The sequence below is a fragment of the Colletotrichum destructivum genome, chromosome 2 (genome assembly GCF_034447905.1).
Source record: "Colletotrichum destructivum chromosome 2, complete sequence".
Taxonomy (NCBI): Eukaryota; Fungi; Ascomycota; class Sordariomycetes; order Glomerellales; family Glomerellaceae; genus Colletotrichum; species Colletotrichum destructivum.
Window position 1 is genome coordinate 492619 of NC_085897.1, and position 19137 is coordinate 511755.

General features: G+C 50.9%; 6 protein-coding genes across 6 annotated transcripts; 3 read left to right on the forward strand and 3 right to left on the reverse strand.

Moving 5' to 3' along the window:
- Positions 1-180: 180 nt before the first annotated feature.
- CDEST_02339 (Putative cytochrome P450) lies at positions 181-1641 on the reverse strand (the record flags this gene model as incomplete). The annotated part of the gene is made up of 2 exons (XM_062918498.1): positions 181-1074; positions 1183-1641. The coding sequence occupies 2 exons, from the start codon at positions 1639-1641 to the stop codon at positions 181-183; spliced, it is 1353 nt and encodes a 450-aa protein (XP_062774549.1).
- A 773-nt stretch (positions 1642-2414) lies between these two features.
- Positions 2415-3631, forward strand: CDEST_02340 (Putative NAD(P)-binding domain, NAD(P)-binding domain superfamily). The gene has a single exon (XM_062918499.1). It carries the CDS (start codon positions 2478-2480, stop codon positions 3561-3563), a length of 1086 nt encoding a protein of 361 aa, XP_062774550.1. The 5' UTR covers positions 2415-2477; the 3' UTR covers positions 3564-3631.
- A 244-nt stretch (positions 3632-3875) lies between these two features.
- On the reverse strand, positions 3876-12245 carry CDEST_02341 (Putative Acyl transferase domain superfamily, phosphopantetheine binding ACP domain, thiolase; the record flags this gene model as incomplete). The annotated part of the gene is made up of 7 exons (XM_062918500.1): positions 3876-4042; positions 4104-10650; positions 10768-10793; positions 10845-11181; positions 11267-11535; positions 11601-11742; positions 11907-12245. The coding sequence occupies 7 exons, from the start codon at positions 12243-12245 to the stop codon at positions 3876-3878; spliced, it is 7827 nt and encodes a 2608-aa protein (XP_062774551.1).
- Positions 12246-13144: 899 nt separating this feature from the next.
- On the forward strand, positions 13145-13440 carry CDEST_02342 (uncharacterized protein; the record flags this gene model as incomplete). Its single annotated transcript, XM_062918501.1, has 2 exons — positions 13145-13186; positions 13270-13440. 2 exons carry the CDS (start codon positions 13145-13147, stop codon positions 13438-13440), a joined length of 213 nt encoding a protein of 70 aa, XP_062774552.1.
- A 1066-nt stretch (positions 13441-14506) lies between these two features.
- On the reverse strand, positions 14507-16238 carry CDEST_02343 (Putative zn(2)Cys(6) fungal-type DNA-binding domain-containing protein; the record flags this gene model as incomplete). The annotated part of the gene is made up of 2 exons (XM_062918502.1): positions 14507-15645; positions 15704-16238. The coding sequence occupies 2 exons, from the start codon at positions 16236-16238 to the stop codon at positions 14507-14509; spliced, it is 1674 nt and encodes a 557-aa protein (XP_062774553.1).
- A 2145-nt stretch (positions 16239-18383) lies between these two features.
- Positions 18384-19013, forward strand: CDEST_02344 (uncharacterized protein; the record flags this gene model as incomplete). Its single annotated transcript, XM_062918503.1, has 1 exon — positions 18384-19013. One exon carries the CDS (start codon positions 18384-18386, stop codon positions 19011-19013), a length of 630 nt encoding a protein of 209 aa, XP_062774554.1.
- Between the last annotated feature and the right edge of the window lie 124 nt (positions 19014-19137).

A 19137-nucleotide genomic window follows, 5' to 3' on the forward strand; every position in this document is an offset into this window, starting at 1 on the left:
TGATGAGTTGGACAAATTCTATCAGTGATAAATCGCAAGCTTTCGACTGCACAGAACAAGGACCCGACGAGACAGCCTCGTGGCGACTTTAACCAGAACAAACACAGCTTGGGTTTCGTTTTCAGTAATGAGACTAGTAGACACAAAGTACAAAGAACGAAATCAAGCCACAGCTCCTGGTCATTCCCTAAGGGCCGGGCGAAATCGAACCATTAAGGGCCTCTTTTCCCATACGCCGTATATCTTCAAACTCTCCATCCAACCGTCGCTCTTGGGATCAAGTTGCAAGTCAAACTCCCACAATATCTTGGCAAGTATAGTACGCACTTCTCCATACGCCAAGTGTTTCCCGATGCAGTTCCTTGGACCAGTCGAAAACGGCTTCAAAACGCTCTTGATGTCTGCATCATACATTGTCCCGCCTTCGCTCTTCAGCCAACGCTCCGGCCGGAAGGAGGAAGATTCAGCAAAGTGTGCCGGCCACCGGTAGGCGGCTAACTGATTGACAAAAACCTGTGAGTTCCCAGGAACAAACCGCCCGGCAATGAAGTGGCCCTCAGGCGGGGTCACTCGTGGCAAGGTTGTCGGAACGGGGGGGAACAACCGTAACGTCTCCTCAACCACCCCGGAAAGATAGGGGAGATGACGGTCTGTGGTCGTTGTCATGTGAATCTCATCGCCTGAAGCGAAAGAGCCGCGGATCTCGGCGGTTAAAGCTGCCAGTGCCTCCGGATGTTGACACAAAAGGTAAGTTGCGCCTGAAAGAGTCATCGCCGTGGTTTCGGCACCGGCCATCAGGATGTTGGACGATGTCATCATCATCTCGTCATACGAGATGCCCGTCGGGGTGTCCAGGTTGCGTATCACGTACTCCATGAAATCGCTCCGGGGTTCAGTGCACCCCAGCCGACGGTTCAGCTTGTTGATAAGCAGTGTGCGGTGCTTGTTCTTCTTCAGTGGTAGCTTGTCGGACGTCATGACAACCAAGAGAAGTTGGTCCAGGCGGAGGAAGTCCCTCATGAAGCCAAGCAAAAACATGGCTTTAACGATGTAGTAAAGGTTGTCAATCCATCTCTGCAGAACCCACGACGTTAGGTTCCATTCTAGAATTGAAACTACCCCAGGTACGTGCAACCGAATTCTATACAGAGATCCGCCAAAGATGATATAGAGTGTACTTACATGTAGTTCGTGGGCATCATCCTCCAGGCAACCGATGTTCTCTCCGTAAGTGAGATCGCCAACAACGTCAAAAGTGGCGAGTTGGTACCATTTCATCATGTTGATAGGCGCATCTTCTGCGACTGACCGTCGCAGCCTCGCTACTAGTTTGTCAAAGTATCGCCCAATTAGGCCCTCCTGGTCTCTGAGGGCCTTGTCGGAGAAGCCGTGCGAAAAGTTGCGTCTTATCCGGCCGTGGGCCTTGTCATCACGGACAAAAACCAGACCCTGAGCCCCATTAGGCGGACTTGTGGGCACAAATTCCTTGGCCTTTTTCAGCTGTTTGCGGCCATCATGCTTTCCATGAATGTCTTCCCAGGCTCTTTCGTCAATGTAGGATACCGCCGAAGGCCCAAGGCGCACCACCGGCCCGTATTTGGTATGCAACTCGGCTACTTTGAAAGCAAACTCTCCCTTCATTGCATAGTACGTCTGCACTAGACACGAGGCTGCCCATAACTTGGGGCCTGGGTATCGGGCCAGGGGATGGAGAGTGACTCGATAAAGCCATACCGAAGACCAAGAAAGAGTGGAGAGAAGAACGATAAACTCGACAAGCAACCAGATATTCACTGCTTGTGGCTGGCTATGTGCCCCTTTCGCCACGGCGGTGTCATGGTGAGAGTTGACATACGGGACTGTCATCGTATCCTTAGTTTAGGCTTGTGAATCAAAGTGCGCGAACAATCGAGTTGGTAGACTGAAAGCCTTCGTCGTCCTAGGGAACTGACGCGTTGTTGCCGCTAGAGGGATATGACTTCCGAATTGACACCAAATGATATGGTATGGATGCCTATCAACTTTCTTCTGGCCTGGGCAAAATTTCCCGTTTGAAGCCTGTACATACTCGGAGGCTTGAAGGACTCGATAGCTTTTCCTCAAGCGCCTGACGGCCAAGGGTGCCCCCAAGTTAGAATCCAAACCATCCGAGAGTTTGGGCGAATCGAGACAATTCATCTCAGAGGGGAAATAAAAACCCCCGAGGTTCGCGTCTTGTCCGAACCAATCGGCACTTTATGAGTGCTGAGGCTTTTTTTATGGTTACTCCATTCCCTTTTTCATAGGCCCGTGGGTCTGGAAGGTTGGAATGAATTGAGCCAATTGGTCAAGCCTCCGAACCAAAGAAGCATCAGGTTTTTGTTGTTGGGGTTTGACGAACGGGGATGATAGTCCGTGTCTCCCTAGGCCAATAGTTCCCAAGCCGTCACTTTGTATGTCAAATTTCTACACATTTTGTGACCAACCAATCCTTCACAATGCCTGCACAAGCAATTCCAGTAAACATACTTCTTGTCGGTGCGTCCGGCTATATCGGCGGCTCCGTCCTGGCTCATCTTTGCTCCCGTCCGAACAATGCCGCTCTTCACATTTCGGCACTTGTGCGTAACCTGGCGGACTTGGAGGCCATCAAAAGCTCGTATCCCCAGGTAGAAACAGTTCTGGGCGATCTTGGCGATAAAAGTCTTCTCTACGACGCGGCCGCCGGGTCAGATGTTGTGATTTACGCGGCGCGAAACACCCAAGAAGGCGTCGAACCTCTCATGTCAGGGCTCGCTGGCGAGGCGAAGGATGCTATCGAGAGCTCCGAGGAGCATTATTCAAGAAATCGCCCTGCACTTTTCATCATGCTCAGTGCCATCATCTCACTCGCGGATCCAAAGAACCTTCGCCTCGGCGAACCTCCTGTGGACTCCAGCAAGGCTATGAGCGACGTGGAAGACAGGGATGCCATCATGAACCTCCCAGAGTACCACTGGCATGTGGCGCAAGAACGGGCTTTCATCCGTCTCGCAGCAGAGAAAGGCCGGGGCATCATCACGCCGGTTGTGATGAGCCTTCCGTTTACCGTGGGCAACGGGACAGGCCCCGTCCGGACCCGGGGCTTCGTGCACGAATACGCCAAGGCTTTGCTCCACCGGCCGGGCAAGAAGCCCTTTGTTCTAGGCCAAGGGCGCAATACTTGGAGCTGGAGCTCACCACGCGACTTGGCCGCAGCCGTGGTGTTTGTGATGGATTGGTGGAAAGGAAACCCGAACGACACCGACCTCCAAGGCTACATCTATGTCGAGTCTGGACAACTGGAAATGCGCAAGCTGGCCCGCTACGTGGGTCAGGCTTCCGGTTTCGTCTCTGCCGGACAAGAGGAAGAGTCCAGCGCATCGTCGGATGGGTGCGAATCGCTGCAGTATCCCCAGTTCGCGGAACTCATGCCGGAGCTGCCTGGGCTTTGGGGTGTCAGCGCAGTGTGCCAGGCTGATAAGTTGAGGAGCAAGGGGTGGAAACCTATTGCAACCAGCTGGGAGCCGCTTGTGGACGAAGTTGTCAGGTCTTCGTGTGTTTAAATCGCTATCTTAATCATGGCTCAAGGATCATGAAACCCTGTTTATTGCTCACTGGTCATGAATCGAACTGCTAATGTTTGTCAATTCGTCGTCGCCCTCAGAACTTGTCATGACGCGAATTGAGCCTCAGATTCGTTGTCAACAAAGATTTGAGAAGCTTTTGATGAAATATTGCTTGTCCACTTAAACTCGTTGCCAATCCATATGAGTTAATTATCTGTGGCAAAATAGGTCTGCAATGCCAAGCTGATACAGACTTGAACACATCGCGGAGTTCCATCCTAAATCCAAAAAATCTACACAAACAGAATATCAATCGTCCTTCGAGTCTCTAAATTTGTCAAACATCTTGCTCCGTGTTGAAATTGTCAACGACAACGCGGAGATCGGTGCCGACGAAAGGATATCAAAGACAGATAATTCGCTCTGGAGGTTTTTGGTGACCCAGTTTCGTATCTCCGTCGCCTTCAACGAGTCAACTGTAGGTTGTGTCAATATCCAATACCCGACTCCTCCGATTATAGGGAAGACATCACTCACTGCCGTATGTCACCAGACTCCTCTCGGCATCAACGCTGTCCATTTCGATGCCCGTGGCCTGGGCTACCTTCTTCCTCAAAAGCTCTTCAACGTATCGTCTGGCTTGGCCAATGTCTTTTGCTAAAGACATCATCTCCTGGATCCCGAATTTTCCGTTGCTTTGCTTTCCGACTGCTTGTCCCGGACTGTGCGCCACATTCAAAGCAGTGCGGTGATCAAACTTGCGGTCCATCGGCCATCTGTTCAATAGGTCTTCGTGACGTGGAATACGGTCGGAGATTCCTACGATCAGCTGCGTTGGAATATTGCATGAAGTCGATTGACCAGAGTTGGACCGCGATCTAGACATGGTTAAAACCATCTTGACGCTGGCAAACATCTCCTCTGTGGTGACCGTCACCGGAGCGAGATGACCAAACATGGCCAGATATTCGTTCACGTTGCCGTAACTTGACATGGTGCCCTTCCCAAAATGGCTTGAGTCTGATACCAAACCAATATTGAGACTGGTGGCCGGGTATCCATTGGCTCGACGGTAATGTGCCAAAGCGTCTTCGAAGGTGTTGCCGGCACAGTAATTGGCCTGAGCACTGTTGCCAATGACGCCGGACACGGAAGACATCAAGATAAAGAAGTCGAGCCCCTGACCTCCCTGTTTGCGGTTCTCCGCCTTGTCGTTTGACAACTGCACTGTGAGATTATGCAAATTCCAGCTGCCCTGTATCTTGGGTTTCGTTGCTGCCTGCCATTGATCCATGGTCATATTAGAGAATGTGCTGTCCGCCAACACCATGGCAGATTGGATAACCCCACGCAAACAGAAATCCGGACACTCCTTGAGTCTCTCAGCTAGCATTTCCACATCGTCTCTGGAAGCGATATCGCACTGCGCGACCTCTACACGGCACCCTCTCGCCTCCAGTCCCTCGAGGACAGAGATCGTGTCGGGCTTTGTCGGGTACCCCGAACGTGAAAGGAGAACAATTTTGCGAGCTCCAAGCTCATAGAGCATTTCTGCCAGTGGCAAACCCAGAGCACCCAAGCCGCCAGAGATGATGTAAGTGCCTTTGGGGTCCAAAATTGTTGTGTCTCTCTGGTCAAATCCGGTCAGATGCGTCAGATGCGGCGCTGACGCTGGGTGCTGCCGATGGAAAACTGCCACATCGGAAGCTGCAATCGAAAGCAGGACTCTCGCTGTTTCGCCATGCTTCGGCGGTGACGTGTTGGACGTGTAGGTTCTTGCTACAAGTGCTGAGTTCGCGGCCCGCAACTGCTGGAGAGGCTCAGCAAGACTAATGCGTCCCAGCTCAATCCAACGCAATACAGTTGAGAGAGCCCTTTGGAAAGAGGGGTTGTTTTTCACGTCGAATGCCAGAACGTCGCGTGGATCAATGAGCTGAATGCCTTTGACCGTGGATAGCAAGCCCTTCAGAGCTTCAGTTTGGCTCGAGCAGTTGACGCCAATCACGCGAGCGTCGTCGGCCAAAACCATAGGGAATCGACGAACATCTCCGAAACTGCTTAGCGTGGATACAACGACATTGACACCCCCTGTGGCTGACCGAATCAACCTGGCCGATGTAAGACTGAGTCGGGAAAGTGTCACAGTAGACCTATCGAATGATGGGACTGGCTCCGAACATCGCTCTCCTGCGACAACAAACACCCTGCCAACGCCTAGGCACTTGGCTACTTGGAGCAGAGCTCTTTGTAGAACCATGTCGTCGCCGACGTCAACAAGCAGAGAGTCGCCCGGGGATAAACCAGCCGTCTTGGAGAGAGTGTAAAACGCCGTGGACAGCGGGCCAAGCCAGTAGGCAACGGCGGCCGACAGCCGAACTAGGGAATCTGGCAGTCGAATTAAATTGCCAGTGTCTTCGGAGAACACCGGCTGGACTGGTCTCCTTGTGATGCTGAATACGACGTCCCCAGGGCTTACTACAGTGCCGAAAATATCTTCGTTTCGGTCTCCTGCTAAGCCCTCCACAACACCGACTGTTTGCTGGGCCATGACTGCCATGAATGGACTCGCATCACTGGCTTTTGTCACATCAGAAGTGTGAGTCGCTGCGTATTGTAGTCTGATAGAGGCAGTATCGCGGACGGAAGACGTGTCCGACAGATTCCTCCTTCCAGGCTGGCTATCTTTATGGCCTCGAAGAACCCAATAAGCGTCTTTTTTACCATTGCGGGCTCTGACCCAGAGCTGAGGAATTTCCTGGGATGAGGCAACTATCTCGTGCATCTTCCCTACCATGGCAGGAAAGAGATGAGTTTGCCGACGAAGGGATGATTTAGTGGCAATGTACTGGTCGGATTCGGCGTGGGCCAAGACCTTTGGGATGAACAGACGCCCATCTAGCTCGGAGTATTCGCTCTCTGGCACCATTTGGTTGTGAAAAGATCCAGCTTCGGTTGTGTTTTCTCGCGCTGTGTAGGCCAAGTTGCTTTGAAGTACTTCCAGAATGGTGTCTATCACCTGCTCAGGTCGGTCTTGGCTTGTTGCAGCTGAAATATCCAGAAGTGGTAGTTTCAAATATGGGAATTCAGCCCGTATAGTCCGGAGGAGGCCTACTGTGGGTGAATAGCGAAGCGTTGTCTCGGATGATGGCGACTGGAAGTCGGCAGTTGTCAGCCAAAGTACAAGCGAAGCCGAGCATATCAGCATGCGGAATTGCTCCAAGTCGTTCTTGGACCAGTTGTAGACGAACGGTGAGCCAAACTCAACCAAGGAGATGACAGGTCTCTGTTGTAAATCGTTGGAAGTGAGCGTGTCAAGTGGTATGTAGGAAGACTCGATCCCGAGTGAAGCGAGCTTGTCAAGGAGCGAGTTGCGAATGCCCGATTGAAATAGTCGGTTGTCATCTCCGGGCCCGATGACAACTATACCATCTTGGCACAAGTTTGGTAGCAACCAGTGAACTCTATGATTCACCGCCGTATCGGTCGCGTATCTTGTAAGTGGCGCGACGGGATCGGTGTTACTATTTGGCAGCGCGGCTACAGATGAACTGGACAATAGAATGGTAGTGACACTTAACTGCCTCGAAAAGCTGTTCCAGACCTGCTCAGCTGCTGCCGCGTCGCTACTGTCGTCACAGACAATGATCAACCATGCATCAGCAACGCACGTTTTGGTAACTGCTGACACCATCCATTCTTGCTGAGTTGACCATGTCTGGCCGCCGGGGCACTTCTCTTTGTTGAATGAAGCAGAGTCTAGAAACACTAGGTCATACTTGTTAGACCCAGGCGTCTGAGAATGTGGCCGGCTATCGCCTCTCAGCTCGTCTTCCCACTCTTGCAAAGAGTTAAAAGACGTGCAGTCTTCAAGCTTCATGGACGGAAAGCTTGGGGCCACACAGCCGTCGGTCTGCCCAAGTAGAGTGTCCCAGGGATTAGCAAATCCCAGACACAGAATCTTTGCATGCGCTCGCTTATGACAAAAGCGATCGAGAATAAAGGCCGTTCTTCCTGTCAAGGATGACTCTTGCAGTATCCGGGCTTGCCATCTGCCTAATGGCTGGTCGATATCTTCCTTCCATACCATTTCACCGGTACGATGGAAGGAGGAATCCTCCACATCCTCGCTCTCAGTTAAAATTGAGGCCATGGGCGATAGGATTTGACGTAGCACAATTTCCTCGACAAGAACTGCGGGCCGCTCAAAGCTTGCGTCACAAAACGTCAGGTCTGACGAGCTGGTATCCGCATGCCCCGAGTCTGAGATCTTGTCGGCCAAGCGCTTCGAAGTAGCCATCCCGACAAGGCGCGCACCCGAACTACGAGGTACGGTGCTTGCAATGAAAACTCTGCGGACCGATATGGGTATGGAAGCCAGCGTCATTTCCCCATGCGAGTCAGACTGCAAAGCCGCAAAAACGAGTTGGAACAGGCTATCCAGAGTTGCAGGGTGGATGAGATAGTCATGCTCGTAAGACTCGGGCATGGTTGACCGCGAATCTGGCACAATGCACTCTCCGAAGGCTTTGCCGTGTCCTTGAGGCTCCATGTCCGTTGTAGAGCGGATGGCATTCAGTCCTTGAAACATTGGACCATACTCGAGGCCGATACTGGCAAGATGAGCATAGAATGCCTTGGTGTCGACGTGCTTGTCTGCCGCCATTTTGATGTTGTGGAGATGCGGTCGCCTTTCATTGTGCCATTGTCTTTCCCGCTCTTGCTGTTCAAAGTCCGCGGGCTCATCTCCATTGGTCTTATCGGCAACGAGGCCGACAACAGTACCTTTTGCCAACCTTCGCCATTGCTCAGGGACGGTCGAAACAGAGTAAACAGCGAACTCAAAGACCCAATCATCATGGGTATCTGGTTTCAGCGTCAAAGCAACGGCTTGCCCTTTTTGGTTTTCGTCTTCCGTATCTTTGCTGACCATTAGGCTGTTCTCAAACGTGACGTCCAAGAGTTCGATGCCATAGAAAAGCTGCTTCTTGTCGTGAGCTAGACTGCGGACTGCCTCGATGGCCATGGCTAGGTAACCTGCCGCAGGGAACAAGGCCGCCCCATCCACGACGTGGTCGACAAGCCAGGGAAGCTCGTTAATCCGCAGTACGTTATGCCATGCCGGTTCAAATGGGTTTCGTGGTAACACAGGTGTGCCAAGAAGATCGATGCGTGGGGTTTTGTCCCCGCGAAGGCCTACCAAGGCCGGCATGGCATCATGCCAGTAGGACTTGTCGTGGTTCCATGCGTATGGTGGTAGAATGGGTAACTCTGATAGTTGACGCTTGTGGACAAAAGACGCCAGGTTGTTTACTTTGTTCAAGTCTATGGGTACACCAATAGACCAAAGCATCCCGGCAGCAGTCAGCGTAGAAAGACGTGAATCTTCGTTGGCTGACAGCATCGAGAGATATGGAACACTCTCGGGCTTTTGAGATCCATCAATTTTGGCCATGATTTGGACGACCGGGCCAGCGAGCGTCTTTGCAGGTCCAATCTCTAGAACAGTGCAGTGTTGCATGTCCAGCGGACACCCTTGCGTATCCAAATCTCGGGAAGAGAGAAGATTGTGGAGAGCACCGGCGAACCGAACCGGTGAGGTCATGTTCAGATGCCAGTAAGCCGGAGTCAAAGTTCGCGCATCCTCTATTCGGAGCTCCGTCACAGACGAGTACATGGGCACTTGCAGACACCGGTCTCGAGATGACTGCAAGGGCCCCAGGCAGCGAAAGAATTCATCGCCGACGACGTTCATATCAGGAGAGTGGTATGCAACTCCCCCTGTGCGTAATAGTCGGACAAAGGCTTGAGCTTTGCGGAGAGCCTCTTCGGCCAGGGATATCGCCGTAGATGGACCCGACAACGTCACACTGCTCGGGCTGTTGACGCAGGCTATCGTGATCTCGGCATCGAGATCGTTCTCTGCCAGGAACCGACTGGCGTCTATTTCAGACAAGCCGACGGCAAGCATCGCGCCAGGTCGTCCCACCAGTGAGCTGACTTTGGTAGCCAGAAAACCCCGATAATAGGCCACGCGGATGGCGTCTTCGTGAGAGATGGCCCCGGCAGCAAACGCCGCCGCGAGTTCTCCGGACGAGTGACCGATTACCGCCGACGGAGCGACACCCCAGTGACGGACAAGATCGATCAAGGCAATCTGCACTGCTGTGCATGCTGGCTGAGAGTACTTTGCATCGTTCAGAGTTTCGGCACACGCCTGAACCAGTAGATCGGCGAGATCCCACTCGCACCCCAGTCGCTGCAGATACTTTTGGCTGCTTGCGATGCTATCTCGGAAGACGGAGCAAGTGGTAAGAAGTTCCTTCGCCATGCCTGGCCTTTGGGCACCTTGGCCGGTGAACAAGAAGACGAGTCGCCTGTTCTGAGAGGACCGAAGCACAGGCAGCGGTGTTGAATCTCCATTGGCAGACAGGAGTTTCGACATCAACTCCTCTCGTGTCGTCGCAACGACAAAGCTGCGAAAAGCATGAGCCGTCCGTTTTGCGGCCAGGATATGCGCCAATGCTGAGAAACTAGCTGTCTTGTTCTCGGCCAAAAAGGTTTCGAGTGATTTAGCATTCCGTCCAAGTCCCTTTCGGTCGAAAGAAGATAAGACGAATAGTAACTGTCGAGTTTCCGTCTCGTCGTGGCTGAGCGCGGCTTCGGTATTTCGTTGTGTGCAGATACTCTCGTCAGAGGCTCTGGTGATGTGTCGGCCATTGTTCTGGCTTCCTTCGAGATGATGCCGCGCATCATCAAGGACGACGTGAGCGTTTGCGCCCCCAAACCCGAACGAGTTGATACTCGCCCTCCTCAGTCCTGCAGCTGGCCACGGTACGGCGGCGGTTGGGAAAATCAGGTTGGAACCGTCTTCGAGTAGCTCGGGGTTTGTTTCGCGTAAGCCTGCCACCGGCGGGATCACGCCAGATTCGAGACAGAGCACCGTCTTGATGAGGCCTGCCAGCCCGGCGCAACCTTCAGTGTGGCCGATATTGGGCTTCACGCTGCCCACGTAGAGTGGCCCGGCGTGATAAAGCTTCCGAGCGGCGGCGATTGTTGCACGTATGGCACGTACTTCGATCGGGTCCTATCATTAAGATTAGCCTCGACTTCGGAAATGTTATTGAAGCATATGTCGTAGGTGGACATGGCACGCTCTTGTTAAGAACGAACCAAGCCTACAACAATGATTCGACCGACTTACTCCTTTCGGTGTTCCGGTGCCGTGTGCTATTTTCGTATGTCAACAAACAGGTTCGACTGCCCGGAAAGTGTGCTCACCTTCAAAATAGGCGGTCCGCGCCATGTCTAGATCTGCTCCCTCGTAAACTCTCCGGATCAACTCAGCCTGGGCATCTTCGCTCGGCACGGTGATCCCAGGCGTCTTCCCGTCCGAGTTGACGCCTGTCGCCCGAATCACGGCGCGGATCACGTCGCCGTCGGCGAGCGCTGAAGAAAGACGTTTCAGCACCAAGCCCGCAATGCCTTCCCCACGCCCATATCCATTCGCTGCCGCATCGAATGAGTGACTGATACCATCGGGGCTGACCATATGCATGGCCGAAAGCTGAGAGAAAAGCGTCGGGTTCACTATGAGATTATGTCCGGTCACCAATGCCTAATGAGACAATGCAGTTAGCCTGCGCGGTCCATCGTGTCTATCTGCAACCAGCCAGGCGAGAGGACTCTGCTAGCAAAATTACCTGATCAGTCTCGCCCGTTCGTATCGACTGACAAGCCAGGTGTACGGCGTACAGACTTGAGGAACAGGCCGTATCAACAGTAAGGCTAGGACCTTGAAGATCGAAGAACCACGATATCCGGTTGGACAACATAGATTTACCGGTCCCGGCTGCGGAGTTTACACCAAGTCGGTATGGGTCGGCCTCTGCGAGCATCTGGTAGTCGTTGGTCATAGCTCCGCTGTACACAGCCGTTGTGCTCTTGGCAAGTTTCTGCATGGGAATGCCAGCTGTGTCAAAAAAGAGCAGTGTTAGTCGTGTTTCCTTTGAGATCTCAAATCGTTCATTCACTTACCATTTTCGAATGCCTCGTACGCGATTTCCAACCCCAGCCGTTGCATCGGGTCCATGCCTGCGGCCTCGTTGGCGGCGATAGAGAAGAACGGGGCATCGAAACCGGAGACATCGTCGAGAAAATGACCTGAAGTTGCGCAAATCTAATCGTGCTGTCTGTCAGTGTTGCGCTTTTAATATGAGACCAACAATGACTAGTGTTCCTCTAAACCCTGACAAAGATGAAATGCATGTAATTCAGCAGTTGAGGCTTTTTCCAGCAACAAACAAAGAAAAAGAAAAAAGAAGTAGAATAGGTGTTACTTACGCCGCCGGCACGATGTCTGGAAGGGTGGTACCATGCTTCGGGGGACCAACTTCTTTCTGGGATTGTCGTGTGTCCAGTTCTGCCAGAGCTGATCATATCCCATAACTTTGACGGTGAATTCGCCTGTGAGAATCGGCAAGCCATTCCTATTATGGCAATAGGCTCATCAATGTTTCGGTCGGAAGACCAAGGGAACCTGCCAGCGGGAGTCGGGCTTGGAGTTCCTCCATGACTGCTTTCTGTGGCTGGACCGCTATCCGAAGCGGACGTAATGCTAGGCGAAAGAATCAAAGGCTCTTGCTGAACCTCTGCAGGAATGACCTCTGCTGAGCAAGACATGGCTTCGCGTAACTGATTGGGCTGCAATTCTCAAGGTTGGTTCCAGAAAATGGTAGACAGGTTTGAGTTTGAGAATATCACTGGAACGCCAAAGATAATTACTATCTTGGTGCGCTTGATTGTATGACTAGGTAAGTAGAAAAATGTTCCGCTACTCCATAGCCAGTCTTTCCAAGTGCTTGGAACAAACTATTATCTGTCACATATGCACTCCACGCACTCCCGTACGTTCAAATGGAAACTTACATTCAGGCTATCGTAATCACCGGTTCAATTTCGTTTGTGTCGAAAGTACATGAGTAGCTGGCAATGAACCAACCGACTACACGGCTCATTTGAGGAGTGGGGCCGCATCTAACTGCCGGGTTACGCAACGAAATAAAGATCCGATCTCTACTACCACGAGCGGGAGCCAAACTTGTTCCCAAAGCTGTGCTCGTCGACTGAGATGAAAGGCCAAAATCTCATTGCCATAGGTGATAATTTTAACAGTCCTCAAAGTAGGCGAAATATTGAGCTATGGGACAGAAACTCAAGAACTGTCCCCGCCGGATCTATTTGTTTTCTTTCGATTCAGCCAGGCGGCTCGCAGTTGGAGGTGCTTCTCACTTCCCAGCAGTTTCCCAAATTCTTTCTGTTCCATACGCATAATATCGAATGCAGCGGTAGTTCCGGAAGTTCTCATCAGTTTCTTAGCGGCCCTGACGGCGTCAGAGTCGTTGGCCGCGATTGTCTCGGCGCATTGCACCGCACCCTGTGCACAGATTAAAGCAGAACTGTTAGCCAGCGATCACACCATCATATCGTTTGAGAAGCGGTTACAGTAAGCCAATAGAATGGATCGAAATGGGTTACTTACCGCCAAACACTGTTCCCAATCATCGAAACACTCTGTTACCATGCCCCACCTCTCCGCCTCAGCTCCAGTCCATTCTCGACCCGTCAGTATTAGACTTGCTGCTCTCGCTTGTCCAACCACCATAGACAAATGCCTTAAACCGCCGCCGGCAGGTATCAAGCCTAGTTTTACTTCCGGAAGGGCGAAGCGCGCATCAACAGTGCTATATATCATGTCGCACGCCAAGGCCAACTCACACCCTCCCCCAAAGGCGATTCCAGCAACGGCAGCGATGACCGGTACGGAAAGTCCTTCAACAGTGGTGACGAGGGTGTTAAGCTTTTTGACAGCATCTGATGGAGGCAATGCCTCGAGTTCGGCAATAAAGAATCCAGATGAGAAGGATCTTGGCGGTGAGCACCCAGTAATTACAACAGCTGCTACCCCCTCTACATCATCATCCAGGCGGCGAAGAACAGAGCAGAGTTGGTCAACCAGTTCCCGAGAAAGAGCATTTAGATTGGATGGAGAGTTGAGTGTCACTAAAGAAAGTAGGATTAGACAACGTTGAGTATGGGTCCGAGATAGAACTCCAAACCCAGGAAATTATGAGCGTTACCTACCCACAGCCACGTTTTGTGCAAGATGGGACACTTGGACGACATCGACAGAGGGCCTCATGGTGTCGAAAAAGTAGCAATGTAGAAAGCCTGACCTAGAACTTAAACGCAAGACTGCCCATTTGAATTTCATATACCAAGCTTAGCGTTCAATCGCCGGATCGTTTGAGATTACAGTAAACTACCACTTGGACAAGAGGTTGGTGGGCGCATACCCGAGCCAAGTATTCGAAGTCCGAATGGAGTTCTAGTTCATCAGGGCAGTGCCTCGGACAATTTTCTATTGGTGATTGACATGAGTCGGAACATTCCCAGGAGCAGATGACCTCAGAATAGCGTAAAAGCGTGGCTGAGAAATTCCAAGGTATACTACAAAGTAGCTGCGTTCCTTCAAACCATTTATCCAAAGCAGCACGCGATTTGCCCAATCTCAACTGGTGGTTTGATGCTCATATAAATGAGCCGGAGGCAATCTGGTAATATTCAAAGGCTTCGCATGGTTTTTTTAGTGTGAGGTATATGGCATTGTTATTCAGTCCGAGTGCCCGCATCCCCTCATGATCTGATCACAAGGATCGGTCTCATCTTGTCCCAAAGCACTGGTCGAGCGGTGGTTCATCGTCTTTTTCAAGCTAATCATGCGCCAGACTCGCAGGACTGATTAGGACACCGAACGTAAGTTGACGATCATGAGCGTGAAAAGTGGCTTTCTCGTTGCAAATATAGCTATCCTGAGCGTCATACTGTATAAATGAACCTATAACCAAAGCTAATATAAATGTCGCGGCTCTAGATATTGTGCTTCAGGCTTCGCAGAGCTCGATCATGCCAAACAGCGATTCAATTTTTGAATAAACATCCGTTGTCATGTTTACCAAGGCCTTTTCCAACGAGTTGGTCTTTATGTTGTCTATTCCAGCATGGAACCCATTTTGGCTTTTGTGTCCAGCCATTCGTTCCACCACGCGGGATAGTCGATTCAGTCGGGCCTTGAAGAGTTCTCGGATGCATATCTGCCACAGCTCCCCTTCCAGACAGAAGGATCCGAGGCGAAGGAGGTTTGACTCATGCTTCCAACTGTTGTCTGTGCCTTCATCTTCAGCATTCTGTCTTGCTGATCTGTTCTTCGATGCAGGGGCTACATGATGGCCTAGGACATTTGTACCCACAGAATATTCACCCGAATGTGTTGCGTTGACGAGATCAAGCCCCTTATGCGATGATAAGAATCGCGGAAGGTCTGTCTCCAATGTCTCCCTCAACACATCGACGAGCCAATCGATTTGGAGATACAGGGTGAGCCGCACACGAGGCGATGTGCTGCAGAATTCACAGGATAACACGGCTGAGATACTTTGATGAACAACATCGTCAAGGAAAACCAAGAGATCTAGTGGTGGCCGGCTGTGGGAATGACGGTCAGCACGACTTTTTCTGTGATTGTGTGGCGCCAATCTCGGGTGCAAAGCAAATAGTTGGAGTCTGCCGATCAAATTCGGACAGGAGCACCTTGTGCTGGAAGATGATGAGCAAGAGTTCCCGGGGGCAATAGCACTGATGATGCGTTGCAATTCCGAGGTCCCAGACATGACCCGTTCCCAGGCGTTCTCGAGCTGACCAGTAACTGTCGATGGTTGATTTATCGGCACCTCTACCAGTGGAGTGGGTGACACGAGTGACGGCTGATTTTGCTTGATAGGACTATCGGGGTGCATGATCGCGTCGAAGTCAACGTCAAAATCGAAGTCGGCGTCCATGATGGTATCGAGCTCCAGATCCATGGTGTCTAAGCCAGCATCTTTCAACGAATTGGTCTCAGCTGTGGTAATCTTCGATGTTAAGGTGTGGTGACCAAAAGAATTAACGTCCAGGTCCGTTTCGTTACCACGGACTCCATCTTGAACCCGTGGACACGGGGTTGTGCTGGGTATGGGCGACACATCTGATTCACACTTTGAGATTTGGTTCATAGCATCATCGAGCGAAGTCTCGGAGCTTACCTTTTCCCTCGCGCCTTGAAACCATGGGGCCAAGATTTAAGGAGGTTTCTGCGCGTACAAGAATGAAATCGTTCGTATCATTGTCCGTGTAGGTGTTTGTCGAGCTGTCTGTGGTGGATCGGCGGTCACGGCTTGTTGGTGGAAGTCGGTCCCCTGTCTCGGGCTCCGCGCACGTGGATTCCAGTGTCTGTTCTGCACCCGGACTTCCAGACAAATCATTTACGCTAAGCCGCTGCGCTGTCTTCTTCTTTCGCATGATCGCTTGTCTCTGTGCTGCTTGACAGGGCGGTGCAGCCGACTCGGTGGTTGTTGCTGGGCGTCGTGGTCGGCCAACTCGTCCCATGGGGCTGTAGTTGCAGATCTCGTTCCGATCCGTACATCGGGCACACGAGGGCTTTTCTTGATCGCATCTGAGTTTGGCACGCGTGCAGGAGTCGCATGATGCTCTCAATCTGGTCGACTTTTCATTGATAGCTTTTGAGTAGCTGTCGCTGCCGCCTTCACTGTAACCTGATATGTCATGTTGCTGCTCCATCGAGACTTCGTAGACCAAAATACCAGATGTGGAAAACCAAGACAGTGCTGTAAAAGAATGGCCAACTAACTGCTGTCAGTAATCCCTTGACACAATAGATTGGTAGTTTTGATCATTAATTACTATTCTCCACATGATTGACCGATGCACATGACTTATGTTAGGGATGAGGAGTGATCCGAAGCAAAGGAAGGATCCGAAGTTGCGAAGGAAGGATCCGAAGTTGCGAAGGATCCGAAGTTGCGAAGGAGGGTGGGGCGGTTTATGGGTGTTAATCCAGAGTTCACACAAAGATGATCATTCATTAGCTAGATAAAAGTCAACGCTGGGCAGTCAACTCTTTTTTTAAAGTTAGGTTTTTTAAGAAATCGAATGTTTCAAGCCAAGATGTATGAACTTTCATGATCCTCCCGAGGATAAACATATTTACTCCACACTTCTGTCCTTGTTTCACAGCCAAAAACTAAACTTAGATTCGACAAGCACCCTGATGATGCACCACCCCTCCTGTTGAACCCATACAACGTAAGTACTCGGCGTTTCTGGTCTTTACGGTGTTGAGCTGATATTCTTCAGTTTACCTACCACGATGTATCCTCTCAACCATGAGATGACGCGATCCCTTTTACTCCGCACTACATCTACAAATTGAACCTAGTCACCAGAGCAATCACAGCCTTACAAATGTGAATGTCCAAAATGTCATTAAGTCCATAATCGACCTTATAGATTGTGGTAACTGCAAAAGGAACATTGGCCTGGCTTCACTGGCACCACCCAAGTCCACATTGGCTACTATCTGTACCCCACTCTTGGCAGTTTCGGCATTGTCTCGCGATTGAGGGGATATCCACCTGCCTAATTACTCAATACCAATTTTTCTTTCGTCACAATATTGACCAAAAGTCCAGTTAGCGATTCAGAATCAGAGAAAGGGAGAATAGACACAGGTCAGCCTCTGCGTATACCCTTGTTGATATCGTCCCTGTCTGTCCTTTTAGATTAGCCTTTCCTGTGAGGCAAGAGTTTAGCTTCCATTGTAGATGCCAGTCATTACCAGCTAGTGCCTCTGAAGTGCCAAGAGAAACGACAGGCAACAAGTAAACTTTGGAATCCATCGTAATGATACGGATGCCCTTATCCCCCCAACCGCGGCACGGCTATACGTGCGGAGTAGCATTCAAATAGCGACCAGCGTAAAACTGACTTTGTCTAGGACTTAGACCTCTGGCAAGATCTGGCAAGAGGAAATGCATCTATATGCATGTCTACTTAGTGAAGCGGAGCGGGAAAAGAAAATTGATATGTAGACTTTCCGCGGTCGACGGATATAGACGATGTACGAGACTCATTTTGAGTTTAAAGTTCGGCCAAACATACCTAGCTTAGCGTGACGGACTTTTGTCTCCTCTTCTGATCAGATTGGCATGGCGCATCGATCACAGCGAAATCAAACCGTTACCACACGGCACGACGAGGGTGCCTGTGGGCAGCGATCCAGTCCAAGCTCTGGAGTAAACTGGCGCATGAAGCAGGACTGGCAACATTCGTATGAACTGAGTCGTTGCCCGCGGACACCCAGCAGCTGGCGTATTGCAACAAGTAGACTAACAGTGACTGAGTCGCGATTTGCCTGAGTCGCGATTTGTCCGGACAACGGTCCCGGCACTTCACACTAAAAAGTGCACAGTATGAACAAACAGAGTTTTCAATCTCTTTGTGACAATCAAAGGGACGCACAGGATTCGCCGTTCTCGGTTTGTGGGTTCTTGTCATAGTCCAGGTCGACGCCACGTTGCATCTCATTCGTACAGAGTTCCGATCAATAATAAATTGATTGACTTTTTCGGGATGTCAGTCAGTCGCACGTCTCAAGTTTGGACCCTGTACTCTTATTCGCGGTGAAAACCCTGCGGAGTTTAGCCGCAAAAGATCTCAGCGGGTCTTCTGAAGTAGCCGTTGATAGTTTCACCATGCAGCAGGTGTTCTTTAGCGTCATCTTGCAGCTGGTGAGGGCATCTTATAAGCAAGCCCAAAGTCTAGAGATTCTACTAAAGGCGGACAATTTTGTACCCAAAGAAAAACAGAAGAAGCAGCCTGTGCTTTATCTGGCCCATCATAGCTGTACTGTTGAAATTGAGAACCATGAATTCTCCGACTTGTTCCTGTCAGTTCATCCAGAAGATACGCAACCTAAATTTGCCGTATTACCAGCAACAGAATCAAGCCGGATTTCTCAGCCTCGAAGAAATAGTCAGTTTAGATTGGCGCTCCTCGAAACTTGTACAAGCAACACAACACTGCCAATGCTGTGTTACTGATTTGGAAATCATGATTGCCACACAATCAACGTTGGAGACAGTCTTGAGCCTCCTCGAGGCAGCACAAAGTGCCTATGGTTTACGAATCAGTCGCAGACATGGGCAATCTTCCGCACAAGCAATGAATGAGAAACTAAGGCGAGGATCAAAAGACAACAACATGGATACGTCGGGAGATGTTTTCGTGCTAGGCCGGGTTGCTCTTGATGAAGAAGATTGCGACGCGATGGCACGCAGCCTCATCATGAGCGCAATCTTGAGAATGGCTACAGGTGTTCGTGAGCTGAGGGAGAGGATTGCAACATACAGGGATGACTCTTATCTCCAGTTGCGATCGGCCGGTCAGTGTTGCACTTTACCAAGACAAACGAAGGATGCGGACAATGAACTCGATAATAAATTGAGCATGATGTTAGCTCGAATCCGCGCAGTAGTGGCACGAGCGAGAATGTGAGAACTGGGGATTCTAGAAAATCGAAGGCAAAAAAACACTCTCTTGTACTTGGCATCAAACCAGAGATATTCAACTCAACAGGTCTTGGCGAAGTAAGTCCTTATTCGCTCATCCACGATATCGC